At 45.4% G+C, this 19,378-nt stretch overlaps 1 protein-coding gene across 2 annotated transcripts in view; it reads left to right on the top strand.

Annotated features, from left to right (window-relative positions):
* The window catches only part of TMEM260 (transmembrane protein 260), a 63,428-nt gene extending 44,252 nt beyond the window's left edge, over positions 1-19,176 (top strand). For both annotated transcript variants that reach the window (XM_040412770.1, XM_040412771.1), the window contains 8 exons: positions 1,100-1,208; positions 2,224-2,396; positions 3,246-3,417; positions 7,243-7,391; positions 13,394-13,570; positions 14,121-14,174; positions 15,293-15,383; positions 18,903-19,176. In XM_040412770.1, the coding sequence (XP_040268704.1) occupies positions 1,100-1,208; positions 2,224-2,396; positions 3,246-3,417; positions 7,243-7,391; positions 13,394-13,570; positions 14,121-14,174; positions 15,293-15,383; positions 18,903-19,163 (1,186 nt within the window). In that variant the 3' untranslated portion in view covers positions 19,164-19,176. The remainder of the gene's footprint in view (positions 1-1,099; positions 1,209-2,223; positions 2,397-3,245; positions 3,418-7,242; positions 7,392-13,393; positions 13,571-14,120; positions 14,175-15,292; positions 15,384-18,902) is intronic.
* The last annotated feature ends 202 nt before the right edge of the window (positions 19,177-19,378 follow it).

Consider the following 19,378-nt stretch of genomic DNA (forward strand, 5'->3'; position numbering starts at 1 on the left):
TCTAAAATAAAGTTGAAATGTTGCACATATTTATGTGCATATCGTCCATTGAATCGGGATGTCTTCCCGCAAGGCACCCAGTCTCCATATCGCTGCTGTTGTCTGTTATGTCACATATTGGATTCTACCTGTATAAAGCTGTAAATGTAAGTCTCTTCCATGACTTTAGATTGCACATATTATTTACTGCAGTTGTTATTTTTGGATATTTGTAGAATGGTACACGTATTAAAGGGGTTGTCCCATGAAAATACTCTACCTTTTTTAAACCAGCACCTGGATCTGAATATGTTTGTAATTGCATGTCATTAAAAATTTTGCATAGACACTTAGTTATTCAAAAAAATGTATCTGTATAGCGCCACCTGCTGTTTGTTTTTTTCCTTTTTTTTTTTCTTCTCTGTTCACCTTAGGGTACTTTCACACTTGCGGCAGAGGAATCCGGCAGGCAGTTCCGTCACCGGAACTGCCTGCCGGATCCGTCAAAATGTATATGCCAACTGATGGCATTTGTAAGACTGATCAGGATCCTGATCCGTCTTACAAATGCATTGAAATGCCGGATCCGTCTTTCCGGTGTCACCTGGAAAAACGGATCCGGCATTTATTTTTTTCCAATTTTTTTCGGTCTGGAAAAGGACAGATCCAGCATTGCGGTATTTTTCAATGGGAAAAAAAAATGACTGATTCGGCAATCAGGCAAGTGTTCAGTTTTTTGGGCCGGAGATAAAACAGTAGCATGCTGCGGTATTATTTCCGTCCTGAGCGGCATTAATGCAAGTCAGTGGGAAAAATGCTGGATCCGGCGTTCAGTCAAAGTGTTCCGGATTTTTGGCCGGAGGTAAAAATACAACATGCTACGGTTTTCTGAAAAGCCTGATCAGTCAAAAAGACTGAACTGAAGACATCCTGATGCATCCTGAACGGATTTCTCTCCATTCAGAATGCATTAGGATAAAACTGATCAGTTCTTTTCCGGAATTGAGCCCCTAGGACGGAAATCAGCGCCGGAAAAGAAAAACGCTAGTGTGAAAGTACCCTAAGCTATTCTATAAAATTACGTTGTTTTATAAGGAACTTTTCTTATTTCCTGTTGTAGGGAGTCCGTCTCCATTGTTTCTCTCTTTACGGCAATGCTACTTGGCTATTCATTATTTTTTTCCTGGAGAGCAAATTTAAACATTACTAAACCTTTGTTCTTGGGTGTGGTAAGTTCGCTATTTATTAGCTACATATGAAATGGAATTATGATGAAATCTGTTTAAAGGGCATCTGTCAGCAGGTTTGTCCCTATGACACTGGCTGACCTGTTACATGTGCACTTGGCAGCTGAAGGCATCTGTGTTGGTCCCATGTTCATATGTGCCCGCATTGCTGAGAAAAATGATGTTTTAATATATGCAAATGAGCCTCTAGGAGCAACAGGGGCGTTACCATTACACCTAGAGGCTCTGCTCTCTCTGCACTTTGATTGACAGAGCCAGGCAATGTAGACGTCATCATGCCTGCTTGGCTCTGTCAATCAAAATGCAGGGGATGCGGCAGTTGCAGAGAGAGTGGAGCCTCTAGGTGTAATGGCAACGCCCCCGTTGCTCCTAGAGGCTCATTTTCATATTTTAAAACTGCCCCTTTTTCTCAACAGTGCGGGCACATGTGAACATGACACCAACACAGATGCCTTCAGCTGCCAAGCGCACATGTAACAGGTCAGCCAGTGTCATAGGTACAAATCTGCTGACAGATGTCCTTTAAGATCATCTCAACCCTAAACTGGCAGCATATATTTAAGGGAAATCTTTCTTAAAGGAACACTAAATCTAGAAACAAATTCTAAAAGTAAGCAGGAGATAATCTTGCCAAAGCCATTTCTTCATCTGTAGCATTTTCTGCATGTTCCTGAAACAAACAGACTTGTAGAAATCCTGCAGAGAACGCAGAGGTTAATCTCCTGCTGAGCTGGTCCATCTTCAGCTGGAGACTGGCTTAGGGAGTGGGCCTTAGTCGGTAAAGTGGGACAAAGTCCTTCTATCCTATTGAGGTTTTCTCCATTTATTCATTATTTAGTTGTACATTTTTGTGTTAAAAGTAGATTTGTGCTTTGGTCATAGAACATCTCTGAAGTGTTACCAATTTTCTAAATTGATAATGGAACTTCCATGGCTTGGGTCACCTGCATGTGATGGTGATGAACTTCTGTCATACAAGTGTCATTCTATCCCATAGGTGGAGAGGTTTTGGATGCAGAGCAATATTGTGGTATGCGCTCTGGCAGGACATGGCTTGGCCTTATTGATAAGAAGCATAAGGTCAAAAATGCCAAACAAAAACTTCATTTTCTACTTAGAATGGATTTTCACGGTTGCGGTTGTTGCTCGGCAGATGCACACTAACTTAAGGTAGGTCCATTTTGGGTATCAAATCTTAGGACTTGTTTCAGACTAGACCATGGGGTATGTACAGTCTGGAGTCTTATAGTGAGCAACCAGAAAGGAATTCTGGTTAAAGGTTATGAACATCTTTGACATGGACAAATGATTATTACTTATGTTAGTGGTCACCTCGAGTTAAAAAAAAAGTTGCATTAAGTTTCAGGCCGCAATTTTAATTCCTTTATTCATCCTCCGACCTTTTGACATGTAGTTTTCAACCTGCTCCTAGTTTCAGATTTTTGTCGTTATCATGTGACTCTAGTAATAAATGCTGGATCTGTGTGTCCAGGATGCTTTTGCCCTTCCATGAAAACTGCCTTGTGTGTGCTTTCCTTCCTGTATACAGCCTGTGTGAGTTGACCTCCATGGTGTACAACCTCCTCCTCCGAAATGCTCTGGTTTCTGAAGGCTGTCTCTGCTCTCCCCTCCCTTCTCTCAGTGTTAAAGGTAATCGCATGGAGGAGGAGAGAGATCCAACAGAAACCAGCAGTGCACTAATGGATTTATGTCAGATTCTGAAGCACCAGGGGCTAGGTGAAGGACTTAAACACACTCGGCAAAGGCAAAATGGTAGAAAAATTTTCATGAAGATTATTTAGAAAGTTGCCTAATTTTGCATTTAGGAAGCAAATGAGCAATGAGAAAAGTTCAGTGGCAAGGTGTCCATTTCTTATAAAGGTCCAGGATTCAACTGTTCTATGCCTGAGGGTCCAGTTTTGTGGGCCCACCGATTCAGAGTAAAGAAATTGTACCAAAACGTGTTATTTAATGAAATATGTTATTAAATGACTAATTCTTCCCATTTTGTGTTTCTAGTGTTTGTGACCAAAGCAGCAATTATGTGGTAGACAAGTTTGCAAGGAATATTTTGTTCTCAATGCCTCAGAACGCTATCATGTTACTAAGAGGTGATCTGCCAGGAAATTCTTTGCGTTACCTTCATTATTGTGAAGGACTGCGTCCTGATCTGTCGTTAGTGGATCAAGAGGTGAGTGGAAAGATCCATCATATATGCAGTGTATGCAGATGTGATACAGTCAATGGTGGCATTTGGGAAGCTTTGGAATATATAAAAGCTTGTAAGACTCCTTGAATTAATGAATAGTAGGTATGGGATTGTGGTAGGGATCGACTGATACTGATAACCTGTGAACTTTCAGGCCGAAAACCTATACCAATATTCAGATTTTAATTTTTGGGGGAAAAAAATACATTTTCTGTAACGCCATTCACCACATAAAAGATTTAAAAAATATATATATTTGAATAGTTTGGACTTTTCAGACGTGGCAATATATGATATATAATTATATATACAGTACAGACCAAAAGTTTCATTCAAAGAGTTTTCTTTATTTTCATGACTATGAAGGCATCAAAACTATGAATTAACACATGTGGAATTATATACATAACAAACAAGTGTGAAACAACTAAAAATATGTCATATTCTAGGTTCTTCAAAATAGCCACCTTTTGCTTTGATTACTGCTTTGCACACTCTTGGCATTCTCTTGATGAGCTTCAAGAGGTAGTCCCCTGAAATGGTCTTCCAACAGTCTTGAAGGAGTTCCCAGAGATGCTTAGCACTTGTTGGCCCTTTTGCCTTCACTCTGCTGTCCAGCTCACCCCAAACCATCTCGATTGGGTTCAGGTCCGGTGACTGTGGAGGCCAGGTCATCTGGCGCAGCACCCCATCACTCTCCTTCATGGTCAAATAGCCCTTACTTTCAAAGTTTTCCCAATTTTTCGGCTGACTGACTGACCTTCATTTCTTAAAGTAATGATGGCCACTCGTTTTTCTTTACTTAGAATTTGTATTATGGCAAGAAAAAAGCAGCTAACAGTCTATTCAGTAGGACTATCAGCTGTGTATCCACCTGACTTCTCCTCAACGCCACTGATGGTCCCAACCCCATTTATAAGGCAAGAAATCCCACTTATTAAACCTGACAGGGCACACCTGTGAAGTGAAAAACATTTCAGGGGACTACCTCTTGAAGCTCATCAAGAGAATGCCAAGAGTGTGCAAAGCAGTAATCAAAGCAGAAGGTGGCTACTTTGAAGAACCTAGAATATGACATATTTTCAGTTGTTTCACACTTGTTTGTTATGTATATAATTCCACATGTGTTAATTCATAGTTTTGATGCCTTCAGTGTGAATCTACAATTTTCATAGTCATGAAAATAAAGAAAACTCTTTGAATGAGTTGGTCTGTACTGTGTGTGTGTGTATGTATGTGTGTATATATATATATATATATATATATATATATATAAATTTATTTTTTTTATGTAAAATTGGGAAAGGGTGTGATTTATACTTAATATTTTGGTGTTTTTTTTAACGTTTTATTTAATAACTATTTCCACCCTTAGGGGCTAGAACCTGGTATCTTTTGTCCTATTCACCCAAATAGAGCTCTGTCCCTGCTGCCCTGTGCATAGTACACACAGCAGCAGGGAGATTACCATGGCAGCCAGGGCTTCAGTAGCATCCTGGCTGCCATGGTAACCGATTGGAGCCCCAGGATTACACTGCTGGGGCTCAGATCAGAAGCTGCCACTGCATCACCAATGAAGAGGAGGGGAGGGGACCCTGTGGCCACTGCCACCAATGACTTTAATGCTGGGGGTGTTGGGGGGGAAGGTAGCGCACTGCGCCACCAATGATTTTAATACTGGGGGGTGGGGGGAGGGCGTACTGCGCCACCAATGATTTTAATATTGGGGGGGGGGGGGGAGTGCGCACTGCGCCACCAATGTTTTTAATACTGGGGAGGGCGCACTGCGCCACCAATGATGATTAACGTTTAATACAGGCGGGTGTGTCAGCACAGAATCACATAGCTGACACCCTGCCTGCCATCAGCAGCAGCAGTTAACCCCTCAGGTGCGGCTGCAGCTGATCGCAGCTTCCTGTCATATAGGCTGGGCACCACCTCCTGTATTTGTATTAGACGTTAATTATCATTGGTGGCGCAGTGCGCCCGCCCCTCCTCCTCCTGTCTCTCCTCATTGGCAGTGCAGCACAGGGGGAGGAAGAGAGTGACTCCTTCTCCTCCTCCATCTAATAACAAAAGAGCCGGCTGGATGGTACAACTCGCCCACATGTAAACTGTAACGCAGTGTCTGGTAAAGTACTGGAGATAAAAAGGATCCAGGAAAGCTGTTTTGGCAAAGTAGTTTTGCTGAGGCACTTTTCTTTACAGCATTTTATAGGCCTGGATTTTTATGGAATGGTGGGTAGGTTGCTAGAGGGACCTGCCATTCCCTCTCCACTCCAGTACAACATTTTCCCCTAGCCTGAAGTAATCCCAGGTGTAGATGCCCAGCTCATTACTGTGGGAATAAATACAGGGCTGAAATGCTCATTCAGTGTCGGTGCCTGGAAGCTGCAAGTTGTCAGCTGTGTAAGCCTGATCTACTATGTTACCCGAGTACATAGGTGAGGAAACCACTGTGTCGAGTTAGGGCCCAGAGGGTTGGTATTTTCTTTGTTTATATGAACCAAAGTGACTGCTACTTGGATGCCCCTATATTTTTGTTTGGAACGTAGATAAACAGTTTCTAGACTTTCAACCTGTGGAAGCCTGTGAATTCTGTCATTGCCAACCCACCCATACGTACAGATCTTGTCAGAACATTGGTCTTATGATTCCACCTGTAAGAGTATAGCATGCAACCTTGGAAAGTATGTCCATTATTGAGCTTCCTCCATTAGCTTCTAGAAACACCAGATCTATACTAATCATTGAGTACATTAATATTATGACTAGAGATGAGCGAATTTCATATTTTGAGATTTCGTTCACACTTGGTTTCTTGGTAAAAGGTGAATTGCGTTATGGATTCCGTTACCACGGACCATAACGCAATTCTATGACGGAATGAATAACGGAATGCCTAAAGAGACATTCTGTTATTCATTCCGTCATAATAGAAGTCTATGGGCTGCAAAAGGATCCGTCCAGTTTCCGTTATGCAGGGGAGTCCTCTCCGGACGGATCCATTATGCAGCCCATAGACTTCTATTATGACGGAATGAATAACTGAATGCCTCTTAAGGCATTCCGTTATGCATTCCATCATAGAATTGTGTTATGGTCCGTGGTAACCAAGCGTGAACAAATTTCATAAGCGGAAATTCGCTCATCTCTAATTATGACATAATTGATTACTTCCTGATCAGGATTTCCTTCATGATCAGACAGTCTTGGTTGCTCAATTAGCCAATTAAAAAAAATTGCCAACTGTGTCTGAATCACTCTTTAAAAATAAATAAATTTCCTCAGCTTTTTTTGAATAGACCCTAATAGACAGTGGCGTAGCTAGAAATGACTGGGCCCCCCCCTCCCCCAGTAATTTTTTTGCAACCCCTTCCTTTCATGCTGCCCCCATTCCTGTGGCTAGTAAAGATCGCTCTCAGACCAGGACCGGCTCTATACTGTCACTGTATATAATTTCATTGTGTAATACTGTTGAGGGGGCCCTGACCAAATCTTTTAGTCCTCCTCCTCCTGGATGGGCCCCTTCTGGGTCAGGGCCCCAAAGCAGCCGCTTCCCCTATAGCTACGCCCCTGCTAATAGAGTGCCATGCACATGTGTGGTCGACTTTTTCCGTTTCTCCTCCCTTTTCTCTCAATAACCCATGCTTCCATCCTTTTGGACCACCACCTATCAGACATTTATGGTTAATAGTTGGGAAATGCCATTCAGGTCTGGTATCGGTATAAACCTTTCATTTTATAGAGTTTGGGACATTGACTTCAATGAATTATTAATTTTACTTGAATATGTTCATTGTGCAGATGATGACATATGAGTGGTATCTACCAAAGACAGCAAAACACTTGGCAGGCGTCCATTTTCCTGGCAATAAGTGGAATCCAGTGGTAACAAGACGTCTGGACGGAACAATTACCTTTAACCTTCAGCATTTTATCAAAGTAAATGAAAAGTAAGGGTTAAGTTCACTGTAATGGCTTTATATGATGTCTGTAAAGACCTATTAGACTGCGGCAGGGTCCTCTTCTTCTATTGTGCCTTGTTTCTATACACATGAAAGGACAGTGATACATGTAAAGTGTGTGTCTTCTTTTCCTTTTCTTTTTTTATATGAAATTTGGGAATGGCATCACCTACGTTACTTATCATGCCATTAGAGTCAGCTATCATGGTTGTTGATGAGAAGAATAGGGGAAGAGTATAAACTAGAATATAAGAGGAGAATAATTGTCCTCAGTTTTCCTGCAGTGCCACCTCTGGCCAAATATGGCATTACACATTTCTTATTGAAACCTGTGGCCTTTCCATGTTATACTTGGACATGCTAGGTCCTCCAGAACAAGAGATGCTCTTTGCAGCTCCTCCGGTTAAGATTGGGATATCCTGTTCAGAATTCTCATATCTATTAACTCACAAATGCCTAATACTGTATTTGAAATTGGGATTTCTCTCCCATATTCATTGGGGGACACAGAGACCATGGGTATAGCTATGTCCTCTAGTAGGCGTTGACACTAGTAAAAGCTGTTAGCCCCTCCCCTGGCAGCTATACCCCCTCCAGCCTGGAGAGAGAGCTTCTGTTTTTTCCAGTGTCAATAGGAGGCAAGACCTCCCTGCTCTGCAGGGATCTCCTGAAGATTTTTTATTTTAGTTTATTTTTTTCCTTCTTTTTCAGATGGGCAAACGGGGACGCCTCGCCTCCCTGTTCTCCCAGGGTCGAGTTGCGCCAGCGCCGGTCACCCGCACTGCTGCCTCCCCCACAGAAGACAAGGTGGACCAGGGCAGCCTCGCTCCCCTGCATCCCGCCAGCCAAGGGGTCACCCATCCAAGCCCCCTTTTCCAGCGTCCTGCCGCTACGGTGCCAGTAGCTGAAGGGGTGACCCTGCTGGACCAGAGGAGGTGTGAAGATGGCGGCAGGAGAGAGAAGATAGGTGAGTACACGGGACTAGGTGAGTATTTAACCCTCTGGGTTGGTCCCCCCTCCCTCTTGGTGGCAATAGTCTGCGACCAGACAGGGCTTCAGCATAGCCCAGCACCCCTGAAGCATTCCCCTCCGGCACAGGCAGTTTGATTGATTGAGTGGAGGACATAGGGGGTTAATGGGTGCGGTATGCATTACTGGCGCCAATTAGGTGGACTATGTAACTCCCTAGGTCTAATTCCTTATTAACATGCAGGGAGCGGAGTGCAGCTCCCGCTCACAGACAAGGCGGCATTTACCCTTCTCCACCCCTTCGGGAGCGGATGCCGGGCGCGTCGCTCCTGAGGGGGTTAACCACCCTGCGTTCGGCCGGCACCGCTTCGGTGCTCCGGCCGCGATTTTTGCCGCCCCCTGCTCAAAGAATATGGCGGCAGCAGGGCAGACGTTCACACATGCGGAGAAGCTCTGCTCCCCGACACCTCCCACATCTACACCCCTTGGAGCGGACGCGCCGCTCCGGAAGGGGTTAACTGCAGCGAGATCGGCCGTGCACCGCATCGGTGCTCCGGCCCGCGCCCTCTCTGCCCTTACCCCACTATCAACGGCCCAGCCGGCGGGGTGATGCCCCCATTCTGTGACACGGCCGGAGCAGCATTAGGTGGGGGGGAAGGCAATCTCTGAAAAGCCACGCTGCTGGGCCGCCGCCTTCGTCCCCTGGGGGGGGGGGGGGGGGGGCGCGCCTTTCTCCCCCTCCCCCAGTCGCCTGCTGAGCCACTGCCTTAACCCTTCATGGCCACCCACCATTCTTAGGCTGGGGCCCTTCCCCTAAGTGCACTGTACATGAGTGGAGGATTTAACCCCTTAATGCCTCGTCATTGAGGCCGGCTTCCTAGTTTTATCCAAAAAATAAAATAAATAAATAATAATAAAGGACATATCCGTCCATACGGGTCCCCCTCCTCAGCCACACTCGCATAGTTCCCAATACCGCCTCCGGGCCGTTTGGTTGATGATTCTCCACATGCGCAATCCAGTGACGGACCGCTGCAGGATCCGCTGGAATCTCCCATCCACCCTCCGGGGTTCTTTGGTTGATAATGCACCGCCTTCGCAATCCGGTGGAGAGACCTCTGGGAGTTTCCGTTCCACCCTCGGGTGGTTTGGTTGATAAGTCCCCGCCTGCGCAGTCCACTACTGCCAGGGGCGAGATTCTCAAGGGTAGCTCTACGCGTAAGCGAACCGCAGCAGGACAATTTTCTCCACGAATATTTCCACTCCCCTACTCTTCCTCCCTAAGTCATGCTCAGACACACCCTCCCTTACTGGGGCGGGTCCGTCCAGGAAGAGAGGAGAATCTCTGATTCGGACGCTGACATGAGTCCGAAGCAATCTTCCAGAGATTGCGTCTAGGTGGCCAGCAGTACTGTCGTATGCATTGCCCACTTCCTTTGGTGTTGTAACTGCACTACTTCAGGATACAGTGCCTGCCTTATACATTGTCCCCTGCCATAGGTGGACTAAGTACAATGACTTGGGGTTCGGGACCTGCCATATGCAGATCCATCGGTGGCGCAATGACATTGTCACTGGTTACATGATGTGCTGTATGCATTACCCCCTTAGGTGCACTATTGCACTCCACGGGGTACAGGACTCGCCATATGCGCTAGTTCTCGCTGTGGGCATTCGCCCATCTTCTTAGGTGGGGTATTCTCCCTACCACTGACCAGTACTTGCCGTATGCTCACACCTTCCTTAGTTAGCTAATTACTCTACCATTGAAGACTGTCCGCTATCCTTCCATAGGCGGAGTGTTTCACATCACCGTGCTTCTGTCGCATTTCCCCCTTCCGCTAGTGATCCACTAGCGGGGAGTAACTAAACATCTTCTGCGGCACTACGGCTCTAGGTGCCTTCGCTTATTTCCAAGAGGGCGTGGCTACAGTTGGTTCTCACAGGCGCCCTACACTCTTACCCTAGTGTTATATGGGAGCCACCAGTGGATACAGTGGCTATTCATCGTTGCATCCTTCTTTTGGTGCTGGTTTCGCGCCTGATTATAACATCCTCTGTCTTCCAGGGGGTCCCTAGCATCACTTGTGGGTCTTACAGACCCCCCCCCCCCCCCCAATCTCCATGGGCCTCTGTTGCTCCGGTCGGTCCTGATATTGTCCAGCGTTCCAGCGGGTCGACTCTTTTCACTGACTCCGTATTCTCTATCCACCACTCCCCATTCTCTGGGGAAGTGGTTATGCTGGCGACTCCGATTTAGCTCCTACAGCTTGTTTTCCTCCACAGGCGCAGCTTGTCGCTAATGTTCGAGTTCATGGTCGCTGCAGTGGGACCATCCCCCTCTGGTAGGGGTCCTACCCTGGAGCTAGCTTGGCAGTTGCGCCTGTTCAGCGCCCTTCCAGGTAGAATTTTTAGGGTTAGCTCCACGTAACTGGGGCAGTGTGGCACGTGGTTTCTATGGATAGTATCGGGCCTCTCCCTCAGTTTTTGCATTGTCGGGGCAAGCGCTGGCTACCACTGTGGTAGCGGTATTATTTTCCCTACATGCTTGGGTTCTTACTGCACAGCCCTTCGCTAGGCAGTGGACTCTTTAGCACCGGATCGGTGGCTTCTACGGGAGTTCCCTCCTCTGCTGGGATATGGGGCTAGCATTGCAGTGTGACTTCCCTTGCCTGGCTTCCTTCTCGGGCGGAGTTTTTTTGGCACGGCCGCTTGATCTTTGGCTACTTCTGTATAGCGTCGGTCTCTTACAGGGTATGGGCTTAGACCTAGCCTATTGCTTCTCCTGTCTTTCCCCCTCTGGCTCATGGTTCATTGTCACCCGTATGCCTTGGTAGTTCCTACGTTGCTACCTTCCCTCACCTGTGTGGCATGGGGTATTCGTTGGGTGCCTTTCCATTCCAGACACGATCTGGTCCCAACTGGTGGGCTGTGACACCCTCCACATTCTTCCTCCTACAGGGACTCTTCCATTGGTCCGGGTGTGCTAACGGTATCTGCACAAAGGCTTCCGCCTTCTCTCCAGAGCCAGAGTTCCGGAAGCATCCGCCATGGAGGTCCTGATTCTCCTTGGCGGGAGTTTCTTCCCCTCCTTCTCAGGGTTCTACGGAAGGTCTGGATGGAGGACATTCAGACATATCCTAGTCGCTCCGAAACTGACTCGTCGTGCGTGGTACGCCGACCTCGTTCTCCTGGAGACGTCCCTTGGTCACTGCCACTCAGAGACGTCCTTCTTTCAAGGGGTTCAGTCTTGCATGACCTTTTCAATGACGGCGTGGCTATTGAGACCGCCGTTCTAACGTGGAGAGGGTTTTTCGGCGGATATCTTCTGCACTATGATTCAGGACAGGAAGTCTGCATCGCCAGTATCTATTATGGAACCTGGAGGTCCTTCTGAGGCTTCTTTGAAGCCAAGACGTCCCCCTCACTTTGGGGTTTTCTCTCTCCTTTCTACTTTAAGGGTTGGACCTTTGTTTAGCCCTTGTTTCCTTGATGGATGGGGCAGGTGTTGGCGCTTCCGTCTTGGGCAGCCTTCCAGGTTCCCTGGTGCCCGTGGGAATCTTCTTTCAAGGAGCTGCACATATGGTTCCTCTGTACCGTCCTTACAGCCTTGGGATCTGAATATGGTTTTCTCAGCATTCCTTCTTCTCCCGAAGGTGGTCTCTGACTTCTATAGCAGGTTCCCTTCCTTCGCACCCTATGGAAGGGAGTTACATTATGGACATTGTCAGTGCTCTACTCATTATTAGCAGCCTCCAGTCCCTCTCGGCGTACGGATCCCCTTTTTCTCTAAGGAGGGTCCTCGCTGGGGATTGGCGGCCTCCAAAGGGCGATTGCACGTTGGATTCTGTCTGGAAGTGCTGCAGCTCACCGCGCTCGGAGCAGGGTTCCACCCTTAGGTGTCACGGCTCACTCCCCCAAAGCGGTGGGCGCTTCTTGGGCTAGGAGGAATCGCGCTTTGGCTGCACAGTAATGTATGGTGGCTCCGGTCCTCCTTGCACATGTTCGCAAGAAGTTGCCAGGTGCATACTTATACATCGATGGTCTCTGCGTGGGCCGCGTGGTCTTGCAGGCGACAGTTCTTAGTTGACTGCACGGGCGCTTGCTTCATGGGTCTGTGGTTTTCCCTCCCTGTGGACTGCTCTCGGACGTCCCATGGTCTCTGTGTCCCCCAATGAATATGGGCGAGAAAACGAGATTTTGTAAAACTTACCAGTAAAATCTCTTTCTCGCTCTTCATTGGGGGACACAGAACCCACCCAGTATTGTTGTTCGGCCACAGTTGTAGCTGTTGCTGGTTAGAACCTGGTTCGGTTCTTGGCATTGTTGCTGTTCCACGTTTTTTTCGTTGGTTTACTTGCTTCTCCTACTGCTTCTCACAAACTGGAGCACTCTCTCCAGGCTGGAGGGGGTATAGCTGCCAGGGGAGGAGCTAACAGCTTTTACTAGTGTCAACGCCTCCTAGAGGACATAGCTATACCCACGGTCTCTGTGTCCCCCAATGAAGAGCGAGAAAGAGATTTTACTGGTAAGTTTTACAAAATCTCGTTTTCTAAACCAGACCAACTCCTTAATGGGGTCGTCGACTCCTTTTATATTGATGGCCTGTCCTCAGCATGTGAACATGGCCCTGTCTTGGTGCAGAATCTCCCATTGAAATGAATGGGAAGCAGCAAACAAAATATGCCGTACGCTCTGTACATATCCGCGCCAAAAACCACAAGCAGAAAATGCACTTTTGCATTGACGTATACCCGACAAAAAAAAGCGTAAAGAAACACGCCCCAAAAAGATTCCGTGCTGATTTTTGGAGGCAGATTTTCAACCTCTGTTGTCTGAACGTACCCTTACAGATTCTCTCGCTGTGCAGTCAGCGGATAGAGAAATCGGCGAACCATTTAAAATATACATTTATCCTCCATGAAAAGGTATTTTACACTAAAAAGCCTTCTTGGCCGATTTTCTTTTGGTAAAACCTCAGTTGAGTCTTAAATGGTTGTTTTTTTTCTTTTTGTTTCCAGTAGGGAGACCTTTGTATGCATAGGACTGAATGAGGGAGATCCAACATGGAAGAAAACGCATTCACTGTGGCCATGGGGCTGTTGTGAGAAGCTTGTCTCGAAAAATGTGATTTTCAATGCTGAGGAATGGATTACGCTGACTAGCAATCTGTATAACTGGACGGAGCAGTATGGAAAGTACGTGCAGGGCTGCAAGTTGTCTATTTACCCCTCCTGGTCCAAGCAGTATTTTTATTTCTTCCTTTTTTGGCTTACAGTAGCGCCCTCTGCAGACCCTATGATGACATTGCAATGAAAATGATTAGTTATGTCATAACTTTTATATGCCAGCCTCAGTGGCAGTAGTCATTGCTTATATGGAGAGTGAACTGTTCTATTCAAATTTGTGGAGGAGCCATTTTATTGTTAAAGGGTACATACACATTACAATTATTTTTCCTTATTACTCCGATACATCTAAAATTAAGAAACAAAGCAGTCTTGGATAAAAATATTTTATTGTTTTTATGTGAATAGCATCTGTGGGTTACAGATGGGAAGGTGGCATGGCTGCAGGATCAGACTACTTGGGATTTGTTTGTAGTCTGTAGCCATGGAGACACCTAGGTTTGCGTAGGAGCTTTAGACACAAAACGGTAAAATATTTTTAATTCAGACCCTTTGAGATAAAACGGTTGCAAATGATGATAAAAATGGTGAAATATATAATACATATTTTGAATTGCAGGTTTGAAATTTCCTCGTGGGAAGCTGTAGCCAATGAAGAGATGTGGGAAGCAAGGTACATTTCATTGTATATTTCTATACAATCGCTGTGGTTACCCGCAAATGTCAAATATGGAAACGCCGCACTGAGCTATTGCAATGGTCCGACTTCAACCAACCAACCAATTTTTAGCATCTAGTTGATATTCCATAAGGTTTAAGGATCTGTTCACATCTTCATCAGTTCTACACTCCATCATAAGATCAGAACAACGATGGCACCGGACAGACCCCCATTGACTTTAAAGCGGCTCTGTCACCAAGATCAACCCCATTAAACCAGACATACTGGCTTGTAGGGCTGTGCCCTCAGCATGTCTAGCTCTGTCAATCAAGGGGAGGGGGGAGGGGCCAGAGCACAGTGGGGTGTTACAAAGCAGTGCTCCAAGGATCCAGCCCCACCTCCTGGTGCTCGAACCTCTAATTTGCATATTAATAAAAACACCGATTTCTCTGCAGCTGTTTAGCATACAGACAGAAGAAAGGTATTGTTTTAATCAGCATGATGTCTGGTTTAATAGGGTGGATCCTTGTGACAGAGCCGTTTTAAAGGGTTTTTTGAAATTCAGATATTGATGCCCTGTCTTCAGCATAGGTCATCAATATCAGATCGGCGGGGGTACCTGGTGTTAACCCCTGTTGATCTGATATTGATGACCTATCCAATCAGCTGTTTGAGAAGGCCGCAGCTCTCTGGCGAGCGTTAAAGCCTCTTCCTAGACCAGAAACTTCATATTGATCAGTCAAATGGCCTAGGTGCAGCTGAGCCCCATTCAACTAAATGGGGCTGAGCCGCAGTACCAAGCACAGCCGCTATCTAATCCTTAGTAAGTTCAGAGAAGCTTGCGGCGCTCACCCGAACACCGTGGGGTTACTGGTATTATCGGACCACCACAGATCACATACTGATGACCTATCCCGAGAACACGTCATCAATACCTGAATCTCAAAAACTCCCTCTAATGGGATCTGTTCGGTTTCGGTCATGGTGTCTATCATTTCACAAGACAAAATTACGCAGCATGCTGGGCTATTTTGCCTTACTTTTCTAAGAGATGTGAACACAGCCCTAGGTGGGAGCCCCCTTTATGTTTCACACAAGTGTTTAACCCACCTGTGACCTGTCTATTACAGAGTGAAAACCGCTTTCTTTATATTTGACCTTGCGGAGTCTCCACATTTGTCGTCATCTGTCAAAAATCAGCTGTACCTCTATTCTTACCAGGTAATATACTGCCATCTATATATTTAAATATTTCTTAGCTTTTTTGATTTTTATGGCTACAATAATCTATAACTACAAGTCACATACAGCTAGTGTGAGGCCTACATTATAATATTATCATTATGCCTTTATCAATGGTGGGACAATCTCTCTTGCTGCACACTCTTCCTCCCTCGGCCCCTGAGAGGGGAGTCCTCTCCTGCATAACGGAAACGGGATGGATCCGTTATGCAGGCCATAGACTTCTATTATGATTCCGTTTTGCATTATGGTCCGTGGTAACTGAATCCATAACGCAATTCACCTTTTACTAGTAAACGAATTTCATAACCGGAAATTTGCTCATCTCTAGTCCTGAGCCCCATTCCTGTGCTCTCTTGCATACGCAGGACAGAGCCTCGATTTCAGGAGTTGTTCTAGTGTTCCTGTAATACTGTTTTTTTTTTTATGACCAGTTTCCTAAATCTAAATCAGATTTATCCTAAATTCTCATTATAGTGCACTAAAACTGCACAACTTCCATGCCTCACAATGGGACCACTTGCTCGCAGCTACATATCTATAAATGGCGACTACCAAATTCAGCGAGAGGCTGTTTTTTTTGTTTTTTTTTAGAATTTCTAAAATATGAAATTGTTGTGGATGGTAATGGTGGCACAGTGCTGTGACAGACCATAACCAAAGCATTCTGCACCCAAACTTTAAAGGGGTTGTCTCATCTGAGACATTGCTGGTGTATCACCAGGAGAACGGGACCCAAAGTGAGCGGCCGCCCTCCATTCATTTCTACAGGACTGCCGAACATTTGCTCAGCTATCTCTGGCGTTCCCATAGAAGTGAATGGAGCGGTGGTGTGGTGCACGCTCCATTTCTTTGGGTCTGACAAAAATAGCCAAGCGCTCTCGCTTGGCTATTTTTGTAACTTCCATAGGAATGAATGGAGAGCATGCTGTGCATGCAGTGTGTGCTCTCCTTCATTGTCGGGGGTCCGTTCTGGAGATAGGTGCAGGTCCCAGATGTGAGACCCATAGTTAGCTGACTCTAATGGCATATCCTAGTGATATGCCATCAAAGTCCCGGATGACACAACCCCTTTAAAGGGGATATTTCATTCTATACATTGGAGGCCTCACAGCCATCACTAGGATAAAGTGGCAGTGAAGCGTGAGAATATCTTTCCTGGGACAACTCCTTTAAGCAGTTTAGAAAGCAATAAGGCTCTGACACCATGGCATCCCCACTCCAGCAGCACCCAGAATTCAGCTATCTCTCCAGAATTCCCCATACACCTGCTCACTCCGCTTAGCCAAATGAGCATTGAGAGAGGACAGAAAGCCGCCCCCAGGTTCCTCAGGCAGCAGCTTATATCCTGGAGAACAAAAGCATCGGGCAGGTCAAGATGTCCTCCGACATCTGCCACCACGGGAGAGTTGGGGGGCTCCCATACACATGAGAGTGTGGGCCGTTCCTGTCAAATTCAGTGGGTTCTACCAACATTTATCCAATGTATATTGCCTGCATTAAAGAGTCACTGTACTTTCACACAACTTACATAAATCAGTAGTACAAGAGACCACAAGAAACTTTGTAATATGTTTTATCAGTAATAAATGTCTAGTTCTCATATTATCAGCTGTTTACCCCCTTCCCCCACCTTGCTAATTGCTTTTCACTTTGAAAAATGCTTTGAATTCTGTCTTGAGATGAGTCAGCTCCACAGGACGATCATGTCACACATGTCAATACAAGAAACACCAAATAAATAGCACAGATAATGCCAATAAAGGAACCTTTATTGAATACTATTAAAAATAACATGATATTTAAAATTCACAAGGTTAGTGTCAGAAATACCTTAGGTACCGGGCCCATTTTTTTATTTATTTTTTTCTCACCGTGTTCCAAAAGCCAAAACTTTTTTAAATTTCCGTTCATATAGCCATATGAGGGCTTATTTTTTGCGTGATAAGTTGTATTTTTTAAGGGCACCATTTAATTTACCATGTCCATTATTGGAAAACGGGAAAAAAATTCTTTGTGGGGTTAAATTGAAAAAAAAAAAAATTCTGCCAAGGTTTTTTGGATTTTAATATCACGCTGTTCACTGTGCACTAAAAATGACATAACGCCCTTAATATGAATACGGCGATACCAAACTTGTATAGGTTTTTTTTTTTTTGTTTTACTAGTTTTAAAGAAACAAAAACCTTTGAAGAAAAAAAATATACAAATTTTCTTTGCATCGCCATTTTCTGACAGCCATAGATTTTTTATATTTCCGTCTGCGGAATATGGGGGCTTGTTTTTTGCATGACGAACTGTAGTTTTTATTGGTACCATTTTTGTGGTACGTGCAACTTTTTAATCACTGTAATTCAATTTATTTCGGGGTGGTGACTAAAAATGGCGAATCGTAGGGTTTTCATTTTTTTCTGTTGCAGTGTTCACAGCTCAGGAATTTTTAAAAATTATTTTAATAGTTCATACATTTTCGGACACGGTATGTTTATTTTTTTATTAATTTTTATATGTAAAATTGGAAAAGGAGGTTGATTTAAACTTTTTAATATTTTAATGTTTTTTTTTTTGTTTTTTTTTACTTTTCTAGTAATAACTTTTAACCCCCTTATGGGGGGCTAAAACCTGCGGTCTTTTGATCCTATGTTCTATGCTGATTCAGACGTGCTCCCTGCTGAGCTCTGCTTCGTGCACAGTTCAGCAGGGAGCTTAGCATGGTAGACCTGGTAAGCTTCTAATGCGTCCAGGCTGCCATATAACCTATCACAGCCCCACGATTTCACTGCCAGGGCTTCGATCGGAATGCAGAGGGAGCCGCATCCCTCTGCCTTACCTCACAGATGCCGTGATCGATGTTGATCGCGGCATCTGAGGTGTTAAATGACGGGGTTCAGCGCGATCGCTGTTCCCCGTCATTGCGACCATGTGCCGGCTGTGTTATGCAGTCGGCACCCACCGCATGTGGGGCGGACTCACCACAGCAGCCCACTCTATATACTCCCTCGAACACCATGACAAACGAGAACATTTCGGTTTACATATTATTACACATGAATAAAAAAAATACCATCAGCAGTTCAAAATTTTAAGTGCAAGTGCCATTACATAAACATGAGAACGCTGTAGAAGAGTGCACTAGAATTACGCATTATTCAAAATGTAGTAAATAATACCAATCAGGATGCCCCGCCATGCGTTTCGCCTAATGCTTTATCAGTACAAGTCTATGGAGAGGGGTGAGGATGAGTGCGCAGCAGCAGGAGTGAGACTAGACTCAAAGAGAGACACTTTGTGTGCAGTGAATGGCAGCTGGTCTCCACACACACCATGTCTGAGACATCTGCAAAGGTACAAGAGATATAGTGGTCAGAAATAGTGTTATTCCTCATGTACACACTGTACTATTGATTAATGCAGAGTTTGTTGAAGGGTTACTGATACTGGCAGAAGGAGAAGAAAAGGCAAATCTCACCTGTCCCCTTTACTTTGCTTATTTTTCAGCTGTACAAAAAGGCAATAGACAAACATGAAAATCACCCCGTTACCTGGCACAAAAACTACGCCATAGCATGCGAACGAATGCTGCGCCAGCACAGGACCGACATTGAACCGGAAGATCTTCTAAAGGATGCCATCAAACACTTTTCCACTTACGCCAGCAAGGCTACGGCTGACGGCCAGATCGAGGCCATACTGCAAGCGGTCGACTACTTCAAAGATGAATTCCTGCGACTTAAAAGACTAAAGGGCAATGTCCGATGAAGCATGTCACATCTTCTCAGCAAGGCCTCTTTCACACGAATGTGTGCGCTCCGTGGCCGTATTGCGGACCGCATTTGCGAATCCGCAATACACTGGCGCCGTTCCGTGGGACCCGTGAATGGGTCCGCAAATCCGGAGATGCGGAACGGAACCCTACGGAAGCACTACAGAGTGCTTCTGTAGGGTTTCGTCCCGTACTTCCGTTCCTCAAAAAG

This window comes from Bufo bufo, chromosome 11 (assembly GCF_905171765.1).
Source record: "Bufo bufo chromosome 11, aBufBuf1.1, whole genome shotgun sequence".
NCBI lineage: Eukaryota > Metazoa > Chordata > Amphibia > Anura > Bufonidae > Bufo > Bufo bufo.